Raw genomic sequence first — 13213 nt, 5'->3', positions numbered from 1 at the left:
TTACTGCAGGGTATTTGCTTATTTTGTTTTTAACTTGGCTTTTGTCTGTTCAGTGGTCAGTGTGAACGTGTGCCTACATGTTGCATGGATACTCGGTTCTATTCCCGTTCATCTCTTAAGGTTTTTTTTTCCATTTTATAACAGAATTACTTTAATTAAAGAAACCATATTTCTGTGATATTTTCCATAGCTTTTCAGCTAGTCATTACATTCTATGGGTTGTATGTAATTATAAAGAAGGGTGTTCTTTATTTCCAGGAAAGCCATGACTCTTGATGGGTTATATCTGATATTGCAGCTGAGCCACATTTACATTAATAAGGACTCATGTACAAAATTGGCACTGTTCCCAGTAAATGATAAGACCCCATTTTTAACATCAGACAACCGCTTAGAAATACAATGGCTAGTAATATGCCTCAAAATAGTTCACCTTACTTTTTTACAACAGACAATCCTGATTTGTACTGCCCAGGATGCAGCTCCACGATGACAAGGGCAGAAGACCGTCTGCCATGGAGGACCAGACTACAGAACCAGGGCACTGTGAATTGAATTGTACATCTCTAAACCTATACTATTTTAAGGATTGGTATGATTTAAAAAAGGCAGAAGGATTTTCTGCTCTTCACTTCTTCAAGTGTTGTTTTCAGATTAAAAAAAAACTAGTACTAATACAACTTACAAGATATTGAGGAAAGGGAAGATGATTACTATGCTCTTTGCATAGGCGCATATAGTAAATACTGTGGATACGATATAAATGTTTAAGAATAGAAAACAACATCAAATACATATTCGTTGTTTTTTATGGACAAGTGTCTTGTATTTCCACTCTTTAGGATAATAGATGATGGATTTGTGTTCTTGTACAAAATGAGAAAATATGAGGCACAGTCAACAATTTCATGTCTCACAGTTATCACAACATTGAATTACTTAGGCTCCTTTAATTTGGCACGCTGTGTCTTATATAAATATTGTGCATGTGTATGAATATTCTTTGTATTGTGTATATAGAGTATCAGACGAACGACAATGGAAAATACTAAAAAGAATTATCATGAAGACAAGACAGCGTTGACACCTATCTGGATTCTCAGACACTGAGCACACATTCTTAAGACAAAATCTAACTTAGCAGACACAATAATGTCTCAAATCAGAGATTATATCATAAATGTTATCTTTTCTTGCTACATGTCTTGCGAATCTTTCGGAAACAGACGATGATATTCGGATGCCTTTTGTTCATTGCCTTACACACTCAACCAATGGTGAAGCTAATGGGAGACATTGAGAAACACATTTTTAGTTACGTGAAGCAAATTCATAAACCAAGTAACAAATATGGTTTTGCAATATACAGCGCTATTTTGAACTAATGATGTAGGCTTAAAGCATATAGCAGAAACATTTCCATGGAGCCTGCATTTACAATCACTATAGATTTTCTGGAGGCATTTTTGATGGCGCCATGTAGTGCCTCCAGGTAATGTAATATTGCCAGGATATTCTTTCATAAGGACAATAATTAAGAAAAAGAACACAAAATAAAAGTGGTGATGTTAAGTAACCAACTGGGCTGCGTCCTTAAGGGGTAAAGTGCTTGGTCTAACACTGCACTTATGATTTTTAGATTCAAAGAACTTCAAACACAGTATACATGCATGCAGTACTACCCTTCCTTACTTAAAGGACACCAACACCCTTTATACTTTGAACCAATATTAGTAAAGTTAATTAGATGAGTTACATTAAGTTAGTAATCGGAAAATTACTGTTTGGGCACACCGCAGGGCTTGGAAAGTAAGGAACACCATTCACCTTTTAGAGCAAAAAATTGCCTGGAATAGATATCGGTCACCTTGTTTCGTTTGAAAAGCCCCTGAGTATGCCAATACCTTATATGTGGAAGGAAATTACTGTTTGGGCACACGGCAAGGCTCAGAAGGGAAGTAACGATTGAACTCTGGAACACAATTTTGGCTGAATTAGATTCTGGAAGCTGTGTCACATTTGAGGATCCCTTGAAGTACCAAAATAGCAAAAACCCCTATAAGTGACTGCATTTTGGAAATGAGACCTCTTTAGGAATTCATCTAGAGGAGCAGAGAGCACTCTTTACCCTAAGGCAAATCACAGAATTGTATAATATTGAACTGAGTCAATAAAAAATTACCATTTTTTCACTCTAATGTTGCTTTGTCCCCAAGTTAGTGTTCAATTTTTTAAAAGAGAAAATAAGACAAAATGGTCTGTACAATTTGTTACACCAATTCTCCTGAGTACACCAATACCTAATATGTGATCAAAAACTACTTTTAAGGCACATTGCAAAGGTCAGAAGGGAAGCAGTGCAATATTGGAGCTCATATTTTGCTGGAACGGTTTGAGGGTGCCATACCACATTAGCAAAGCCCCCGAGGTGCCAGAACAGCGACCCCCCTCATAAGTCACCCCATTTTGCAAACTACATTTCTCAATGAATTTATCTAAGGGTGCAGTGATCATATTAACATCACATGTGCATCAATGAATTTTATAACATTGGGCAGTGAAGAAAAAATTATTAGATTTTTAACGCTAACATTTTGTTTTAGCCCAAGGTTTTCTATTTTCATATGGGGAACTTGGTAAAAAATAGCACCAAAATTTGTTCTACAATTTCTGTTGAACATGGCAATGCACCATATGTGGCTGTACAGTACTGCTTAGCCACACGGCAAGATATTGAAGTGAAGGAGCGCTTTGTAACTCTTGGACACCAAATTATTGCAGAATAGTTTGCAGACTCCATATATAGAGCCCCTAAGTGCCATAATAGTAGAATCCCCTCTCAATTGACCCCATTTTGGAAATTAAACCCCTTTGTCAATGTACCTACAGGTGTAGTGATAACTTTAACTCTATGGGTGTTTTCCGGAACATTGCAGTTCCCATAAATTGTCATGCCCATATACATTGTGCCCAGCTCATGCTTCTAGACACACAGACCATGTAAATTAAGTGGGCTCTCATTGCTGCAAAAATGCCGAACATGTGGATGCTAAATGTGGTTTAGGCACAATGTGGTGCTGAGAAGGGAGGGGGGAATTTGCATTTTGGTGCGCAAAATTTGCTGGATTTCTTTTGAGGATGAGAAGCCATAGTGCTTTTCCATAACTTTTCTGCTACTAGTAACATGGAAGCCCCTATATTTCCATTGACAGATGACAGCCCTGAGTGGGGACTTGTTTTGTAGATTGAGTTGAAGCTTTTATTGGAAACATTTTAAATAATATTTTGGATCACATATATCCTTTGTTCTACCTTGAGCACTTACATTGGGGTTTCCATCTAAATCTCCAAATTACATGATTCAGATGAAACCCTTGAGGGATCAATTTACTATAATGAGGCAGCAGAGTTACTCTGGACTCATTCTGGTCTCTGTTAAGTGGTGTTCTTCTTTTCAGAGGTGCACAAAACTGTGACTGACTGCACTTTAATGCATGTTTAAAAAGACAGACATGGCCGTATCATAGGCCAGAGGGCAACCAAAATATTTCCATCTGCCTCAATATAGGGAATCTTCAACTGGGGGTTCCTTCTGAATCACATATTTCAGGGATTTCCATGGAATTCCAGATGTGAGCGCTCATCGCAGAGCGCAAGATAGATGTGAGCCAACCCATACTGCAATCTTTGGGAGGCAGAATGAACAAATTAACAGCAGGTCAAGAAATGGTTTTGTTTATTTTTTTATGCTGTTCCTCATGTGGTATAAGTGATTAAGTGATACCAGATTTATATCTTTTTGGCTACTATCCCATGCTAAGAAACACTTTTTTTGTGCAACGCCACATTATGAGAGCTATAATTTTTCTATACTTCTGCCAATAGAGTCATGTGAGGGCTTGTTTTTTGAGGGACAAGTAGTCATTTTTATTGGTACCATTTTTGGGCACATAATATTTTTTGATCGCTTTCTATTCTGATTTTTTGGAGGCAGAGTGAACAAAAACCAGCAATTTTGGAATTGTTTTATGGGTTAATTTTTAGACATGGTCAGACACCTGGATGTTCGGGTCCAGCGGTTTCACCCAAACAGTTGCAAAAAGTTTAGGTTCAGGTACCAGAACAGTACATGGACCTGAACCCCATTCACTTGAGCATGACAACGCAGCAAACACCACTTCTGATCGGCGGTAAAATCATTACCGTCAGTCAAACAGCCGCGGTTCCCAAGCTATCAAAAGACAGCGTATGCTCGCAACTGTGATCGGAGGTTTAGCTGCCGCTAATAACAGTGTGCCTTTTTATTATGTTTTATCAAATTTGCACTAACTGTTGTGCTATTTTGTAATAAAGATCATTTATTATTATTACATTTGTCTTATCTCATTTGATGTTGATATTTTGTAATATAAAAAAATCTTTTTATATATATTTTTTATTTTATTTTCCATTGTTTTTATTAATTCCTCACCCTGTCCACTTTACCTTCCACCATACCCAGTGTTTTAAGTAGCATTATCTCCGGATGGTCTGCCATCCACTTGTTCCAGAAAGGGTTTTTTACATATTATTATTGTGTACTTTATATATATATATATATATATATATATATATATATATATTTATTATTAATATTCTGGTGATATTGAATTGTCCCTTTCTGGTTAATTTCTAATAACAGTGAGTGCAGGAGCGGCTGATGGGAGTATTCATCAGCTGGCACCTGAGCTGTAAATAAGTAATAATTGAAAAAAACGGCTTGGGTTACCCTGTATTTTTGATAACCAGCTAAGTAAAACTGGCAGCTGCAACGATTCAGCTATCATCTTCAGCAAGGCTGGTTATCAAGACTAGAGAGGCCCCATGCCACATTTTTTAATTATTTAAATTAATGATTAAAAAAACATTTTTGACAATCAGCCTTGCTAAAGCAGACAGCTGCGATCTGATATTCTCAGGCTGGCAAGGGACCATGGATATTGGCCCCCAGCCTAAAAATAGCAGCCCGCAGCTGCCTAGAAAAGGTGCATCTATTAGATGTGCCAATTCTTGCGCTTTGCCCAGCTCTTCCCATTTGCCCTGTAGCAGTGGCAAATGAAGTTCATATTTGTGAGGTTGATCAAACCTACAGCTTAGTAATGGATAGGATATTAATCCTATAGATATATGGTAAATATAGACGCAGCAAGTATAAAGTCATTTATTTGAAATAACACAAAATAGTTTTACTTTTTTTAAAAAATAACAGTTATACTCACCTAATTCTTAATTCCACTGAATTATTCATCTCCTGTAATAAAACAAAAAATAAAAAACAAATATCCTTCATCTGTCCATCGTTCTGCAACACATTATAGTCCTTGTCTGGGGGATATACAGTTTTCAACCTGGACAGTGCCATGATGCGACTGTCCAGACTGAGAACTACTGGTGAATGAGCTGCTGCAAGGACAGCATCAGTGACTAGTGGTGATGTCATCGAGGTTACTGCTGGTCACTGAGGCTGCGTTCCCAGCCGGACTGAATTAAGGTGACCTCAGTGAGATCCCCGCTGGCACTGTGAGAAAGTCTCACAGTGCAGAGGCCAGTTCACCAGGAAAATTTAACTGTGGTGAATTTGAACTGCAATGAACTCAACTCTGCCCCGTGAGACTTTGAAAACTGTTTATCCCCCAGACATGGATTATGGCATGGGGCAGAACGATGGACAGGTGAGGGATCTTGTTGTGTTTATTTTTGTTTTATTACAGGAGATTAGGGATTCAATGGAATTAGGCATTAGGTGAGTGTAACTATGTTTCTTATTTTTAAATATAAAAGTAAAAGTATTTTGGTTTATTTCAAATAAAAGACATTATTCTGGCTGTGTCTTTATTTGCCATACAACTATAGGCTTAGTAATGGATAGGTGTCTTATAGACGCCTCTTTATTACTAAGCCATAGGCTTGATGTCACCGTCAATACAAAGGTGACATAAACCCCGCAAATATGAACCCCTGTGGGCTGCGATTTTTAGGCTGTGGGGGCGATATTCATGGCCCCTTACCAGCCTGAGAAGACCATATGTTGACACATTACCTTAAATGGGGCGTTGGGTACAGCCACCATTTAAGGTAATGTGTCAGCATATCACCTTTTCATATGTCTTTTGCCATTGTACTCTACTTTTTGTTGGTGCTTCATACATGTTTACATCATTTGTTGACCTGCCCCCCTTTTTTTTGTTCACACATATTACATCCGGTCACTAATATAGCATAAAACCCTCTTTCTTTTTAGGACTTTATATGCACAATTAGCTGTGGTTTGGAATCTCTGTTAATGTTATTTAGCCGTTTATAACATTTTAGGAAGTTGTTTCAACTTCTTCTACACAAAGACCTTTATATTCAGGTTTATATGTTGTATGGATTTAGATTCCTTTTCATAATCATTACCTGTAATGAGTGGCTCTCTTTTGCATTGTTTGTCCCCACTTTATGACTTTTAATCTCTTTTTAAATATATTTTGCTCAATAAATTTGGTACTTTTATTTCATCTAGCTTTCTGTTTTACTTTTGTTGGTTCATATAAAATCTCCTTCTAGGGTTGTTAAGTCTAACATTCAAATCCATACAAAGATGATATACAAAATACTCTGGGGGAAGAAATCTATAATATGTTTTACTTCAGAACATTGGCACACTTTTTTTTATTTTTCATTTTCAATAACCTTTATGAATGCATCATTTTTAAATAATTGTTCCCAAAATCCTTCATTTTTATTTTGAGCTTTTCAAAAGAGGTAGCTTCCTTCCATGTTAGTAGTTTCAGCTGTATTTCTGTCATGCAACTTTCCTAAAATGTTGCATAAAATGTCACAAAATCACTCAAGTAAATGGGTGATGTAAAAATTGGAAAATCTGTTCTACATAAAAGTCTTACATCTAGACTTGTACCAAATTTATCAAACATCGTGGAACACTGAATTTAGTACAAATGTGACAAGGCAGTCACAAGGAAATCGACTTCAAAGATTCCTCTTATGAAAAATTCTCTCTGTTGTGTTTCAGCAAATAGTGATAGAATGTTGTCCACAAATACAATGGCAGTGGCAGTGGCACCCTTATACTATATAATTATATTACATCAATTATTATTATTGGTATTATATTAATACCAATAATGTAGCCAAATACAATGATGTCACAGTAGCTCCAATTATAGTTTCAGTTATTCCCAACCAAGCAACACTGCCTCTCGTTCTTACTGCTATCTTACTATTCAATAGCCTTTTTGGGGCCTATGTCCGAATGGCCCCCGCAAAACTGGTGTTAAGCATATGTGTCAATAGGGCCATTGACTATAATTATGGAGACAGAGTCACTGTATGTTTTGTTGTACATCACTTTTGACCACATAGCAATATTACAGGTGGGCAATGCACCAAGACATACATAGCCCTCATTGTTGGTCAGTTCTTGGTGTCGTCAATGCTGAGAAATACAGGGAGATACTTATACATCATGCAATACCATCAAGGAGATATTTATTCACTCATAGTGCATTTTGCAGTAGGCCATTGACCAAAAACATACTCCTAATGTCATTAAGAAATATCTTCAGCATGAAGAAGAAATAGGAGTCCTGCAAGTGATGATATGGTCTCCACACAGCCCTAATCTCAATATCATCAAGCCTGTCTGGGATTAAATGAAGAAGTCAAAAGATTTGTGCAAGTCTACAGCCACACGACATCTGTGATCAGTTCTCCAAGATTTTTGGAACAACCTCCCTGATTGGTTCCTTCAAAGACTGAGTGTAAATATACCTAGACGATTCGATGATTTAATATTGTTTGGGTGGTCACACCAAATATTGATTTGATTTATATTTATTTTTTGTTCATTCACATTTTGTTAATTTATAAAAATAAACTATAAACACATTTTTTTTTTAAAAAAAAAAACATTCTTTTGCAGCAATTTTTCCACAGGAAAAAAAATATTCTTATGTAATGAGCATAGATATACTAAAGGACGTGAACTCTGAATGTGAAACCAACTACGTCAAGCCATAGTAGCTGATCTTTAACATGACTTCCTACTACCCTCCTAAACATTGTCAGACAAATAGACTATGTCTAATTAAAATGGAAAATACGATCAGATTATTTTCTGGGAGACTAAACTTTTACTATATTTATGTACTTTTATCTCATGCACTGGCATGAATACGAATGTAGCTTTGCACGCGCAAAATGTATGTTTTTAATTTTTTATACATATGTCTCAAAGTTCACCTTCTGTCTGGCTGGCAGGCTGGCTTTACACATCCAACATTTATGGTTCAAGTACGGACAGCAAAGTATGGATTGGCTTGAAATATACTGTACCTATGAGGCTGTTGAGATTGGGTCCAGAGAGTCTTTCTTGAACTGAAAACGCATAATGTACTTGCACTGTGAATTTTTGGAAGTTTGAAGCTGGCCTTAAATGCTCATTTATTAAAAGCATATTCTTTGGAATGCTTGGACAACTTTAAGCATTCTTAACTCCTAAGTGTGAAGCAGCTCGGTTTTTCTCATTATTGAAGCTAATAAGTAGCATTACACTGTGGCAATAACAGGGTATTGTCCCGGCAATGTCCTGATTAAACATGTGGCCGGCAGTAGCCTGCATTACTAATTACATTGTTAAATCTATCATTAGCATGCTCTACTAAGTCAGTGACTAGTGCAGCAATAGTAATGACAGACCAAAGAAAATCAACTCTTACTTTGCTCTTTCCTGTTGAATACGATTTCTTTCAAGCAATATTGATTTAGTTTTGGTACAACACTCTTTAACATTATTATCATCAATAATTTGAATGTTTTTGATCAGAAGATTATGGTTCTTATTTTTTTCTATATATCTGTGATTTTTTTTATTATTACTTTATTATATGTTTTCATGTTATTGAAAATTTATATCATTCCCCAGAAGACTCATGGCTGTACTAACTCAAAAGGGTGCTTCTACTCAATACTGAGCAAAGGGTCTGAATACTTATGACCATGTGATATTTCAGTTTTTCTTTTTTAATAAATTTGCAAACATTTCTAAATTTCTGTTTTTTTTTATCAGTCAATATGGGGTGCATTAATGAGTAAAAATGAACTTTTTTGAATTTACCAAATGGCTGCAATGAAATAAAGAGTGAAAAATTTAAAGGGGTCTGAATACTTTCCGTACCCCCTGTATGTGTCAGTAATGTAAGCTGTACCAGTGACACTAGGTTAGCAAGAGGCTTTAATGTAACTGGATTTTGGGTTCTGGTTTTTGGAGTTACCAAAAGAAAATGGCTGGGAAAAGTTGATCCTATGTTCCAATCCTGGGTTTACAGGCTTTGTAACAGCAGCTGGGTTAACTCAGCAGAGTGGGGTGAGTTGAGTCTGGAGAAAGACAGAGCTGCTGGTTAGTCTGCTCTGCAAAGAGAGGTGTGCTGGGGCCAAACAGAGAAGTGTTTGGTGAACACGTTTAATACGTGTGAGAACTGCTGTTGGAAATACCAATACTAGTGAGGCTGCTACATTTATGTTGTTTCATTCTACCTGAAGAAAAGGACTGTTTATGTTATCCGTTGATATGGAAGAAAAGCTGTTTTTATTTTGGAGCTGCAAAGTTTATGATGGACAATAAACTACACGCTTTTTATATAAAACATATGGTATCCAAGTGGCTACCCGAGAGCATGAATCCCTACAATATATTGATATAATGTTATATAAAGACTATATCCAGGGATATTTTAGCTATAGCTGTGAAATCTCGCAATAATTAGTGATTTGTTTCAACAACACAAAATTTGCAACTAAGCTGCTTTACATTTACAAAGGGTGAAAACACTTTTTTGACCTCTTACCAAAATCTGCCATACATTTGTGGGGCATGCTAATTGTGAGGGTATGTATCGGGCTCAGGAGCTCAGCCTACATCATACCTGCTAGATGCTGGCTGTGTTACACAGCCAACACCTGTCTCTAACAGCAGCAATCAGAGTTCAGCTTGATTGATACTGTAAACCTCTGAAATTGTACTCTCAATCTGTGAGAGTGGCATTTAAGGCACTGTACAGACGACATGCAATTTCATGAGCCAAATGGCCCCATCAGAGATGTCATTACAGGTTGCGGATGGATTAAGTCCCTTAAGGAGAATAAGAAAAAGGGGGGGAAAAAAGTCATATGTACCCAAAAATGGTTTAAAAAAAAAAATCACCTCACCCCTCGAAAAATCAAGACCTCCTCACATGGCTCAATTAATGGAAATTAAACAAACAAAAAATAGTTACTGGTTCCAGAAAACTGATATTCTTTTTTTTATGGAGCCAAGTCTCTTATATAATCTGATTAGATAAAACTTAGTTTTTGGGGTGACAGTCTCCATTTAACACCAAAGTAATGATTTTTCCCTTCGTTGATCAGTCCAATTTTTTCAAATCTGACAACTTTATGAGGCAATAAATTTGGAATGCTTTTACATATGTCAGGGATTCTGAGATTGTTTTTCATGACACATTGTACTTTATTATCGTGGTATATTGAGGTAGACATAATTTGCATTTCATTTATGAAAATATTTTAAATTTCCTAAAATGTATTAAAAATTCATAATTTTTAAACTTTACGTTTTATGCCCATGAAACAGATAGGCATACCATACAAAATAATTAATAAATAACATTTATAATATGTCTACTTTACATCAGCATCATTACTGAAAAAGCTTTTTTTTAAGATGTTAGAAGAATTAAAAGTAAAAAAAATTACCCAAGTTTTTGAATGATTTTTTTATACACTCGTGTGAAGCCAGCAATGCACTGACTGGAGGCCTGTTAGACCCTACTTAGACCACACCTAGTTGACCTGGAGGTTATTCTTTGATGTCTACGTGCCATGACATCTATTAGCAATCCAACATCATGTCACAGAATGACAATGTTGATGGGGTGAGAAGTGGTCTAGAGGGTTAAATAGGCTTAACCTGCAGGAGCTCTGCTGTCAGTTATTAGTTTCCCCAGAGATTGTGAAGAGCACAAGCTCTTGTGCCAGCATAATCACCTAGACATACCAACACATCTAATGTTAAGAAGGAACAAAAAAAAACCCAGGCTTTTAACTCTTTTATCTTTTAAAACCAAAGTCTCTAATAAAGTAAATTAAAACACTTACAGTAAACTGACGCACTTCTCCACTTTCTATTAGATCATATTCCTTTTCAGGAGTAATAGCGTAAGCAAATTTCTGAAGTAGAATAAAAACATACATCATGCTTTGCATTATATATTACACATACAGTATACATATGTATAAGCACTGTTCAAAGGTCTGATCAGTTGTATCTCACAAGAAAAAGAAATTATACATTTCCTAACAATTTTTCAAAGAATTACATTTTACACAGAAACGTCTGTACATTGCATTAAACTAAACGGGACAAAATAGTCATCAAAAGGCTATTCCAGCAGAAATTGTGCACCAGAAAGTTTTCAAGATATGTTTGAGAAACACAGAGAAATTACTAAAATTGTGAGATAAAATAGAAAGATTTGCGCTTAAAACATCTTGTAAATATGGAAGTGTTAAAATTGGGTAAAAAGTTTAATTATTAAATAAGATTAAATATTGGTGATAAATAGATAAGAAATGAAGTGATATTTTATGTCTGAAGGATTGGTTGGTTCTGATGGTAAACCTGCTAAGGCCTCTTTCAGACATCCGGTGTCAGGGGTCCGGCGGCCTGCGGCGAATAGCCGGGCCGCCGGATCCGGCCTGCAGCGGTGACACCGGATGTACATGCTGCCCCTGATGCGGCTTGGAGGACATTTAAAGGAGCCGCAGCACCGGGGGTCGAGAGAGCCAGCCGGAGAGAGATCGGGAGGCGAGAGAGCAGCCAGAGAGACAGCGGGGGACAAGAGAGCAGCCGAAGAGACAGCGGGGGACGAGAGAGCAGCCGAAGAGAGAGCGGGGGACCAGAGAACAGCCGAAGAGAGAGCGGGGGACGAGAGAGCAGCCAGAGAGACAGCGGGGGACGAGAGAGCAGCCAGAGAGACAGAGGGGGACGAGAGAGCCAGCCAAAGAAAGGTATGGAGCGTATGGAGAGAGAGAGAGAGAGAGAAGGGGAGGGGGAGAGAGAGAGAGAGATGCGCGCCGGGCACTTGTGGGGTTAAAACTCATAGTGCCCGGGCATGCGCAGTTGAAAAAGCCGGTCCGGCGCTGCAAAAAAACGTTGCAGCCAACGTTTTTTGCAGACGCCGGACGGCGCATGTTTGCCGTATCCGGCAAAACCCGGAGGCGCCGCATGTCCATCCGGCATGATGCGGCGATCATTATATTCTATGTGAAAAAACCGGATCCAATTCCGGATCCGGTTTACACAAATTTCGCCGCATCATGCCGGATTTAAAAAAACGGATGTGTGAAAGTAGCCTTAATGTGACATACACTAGTGTGGGTTTAAATAGTCACTAGAGTGCCCGAAGTAAGGTTATACCGTGTCCAATTGATTGACACGGTAATAGAACCTAAAGAATGCAGGTGAAAAGATGTTTTAAGTGCAAATCTTTCTATTTCATCTCATTATTTATTACTGACAAACGCGGTGATGTCTGTCTTTATTTGCTGCTAAAAACTCTTGTGCACTTTAGCGCCACTGTACTATATTCTTTTAAATTATTAAAATTGTAATGTATCGATCTCAGTCTACAGGTACTGTCACACTTAGCGATGTACCAGCGATCCCGACCAGCGATATGACGCGGTCAGGATCGCTGGTACATCGCTAAGTGGTTGCTAGTGAGCTGCCACACAGGCAGATCTCACCAGCGACATCGCAGGGGTCGGGGGTCGCTACTTACCTGTCACACTAGGCGATCCTGACGTCCTCCCGCCCGCGTCCACGCTCGTCTCTCCACAGGAAGCCCAGCAGGAATCTGACGATGAGAAACGGTCCTGGACGTTCTCGCGCGATCAGCGATAACCAGCGGGGAAGCGGTCGGAGATAAGTATCAGACATAGCGATATCGCTAGCAATATCGCTATAACGCCACAAAAACCAGAGATGTTATAGCGATATTGCTAGCGATATCGCTTAGTGTGACAGGCCCTTACCATAGCTATGCAAATGAACAGATCTTACACAACTTTTTTGAGATCTATGAAACCATATCTGCAGTGTACCTCAGTATCC

The 13213-nt window shown here is 37.8% G+C and overlaps 1 protein-coding gene across 1 annotated transcript in view; it reads right to left on the bottom strand.

Moving 5' to 3' along the window:
* Positions 1-363: 363 nt before the first annotated feature.
* The window catches only part of LOC141084634 (sodium-dependent dopamine transporter-like), a gene marked incomplete at its 5' end in the record, with an annotated part of 212122 nt that continues 199272 nt past the window's right edge, over positions 364-13213 (bottom strand). Inside the window, 2 exons of the mRNA XM_073569461.1 lie at positions 364-1283; positions 11197-11268. Of these exons, the coding sequence (XP_073425562.1) occupies positions 1260-1283; positions 11197-11268 (96 nt within the window). The remainder of the gene's footprint in view (positions 1284-11196; positions 11269-13213) is intronic.

Source organism: Dendrobates tinctorius, unplaced genomic scaffold, assembly GCF_039654945.1.
Source record: "Dendrobates tinctorius isolate UK_male_01 unplaced genomic scaffold, ASM3965494v1 ptg000025l, whole genome shotgun sequence".
NCBI lineage: Eukaryota > Metazoa > Chordata > Amphibia > Anura > Dendrobatidae > Dendrobates > Dendrobates tinctorius.
This window is presented reverse-complemented; position numbering and strand designations above follow the sequence as displayed.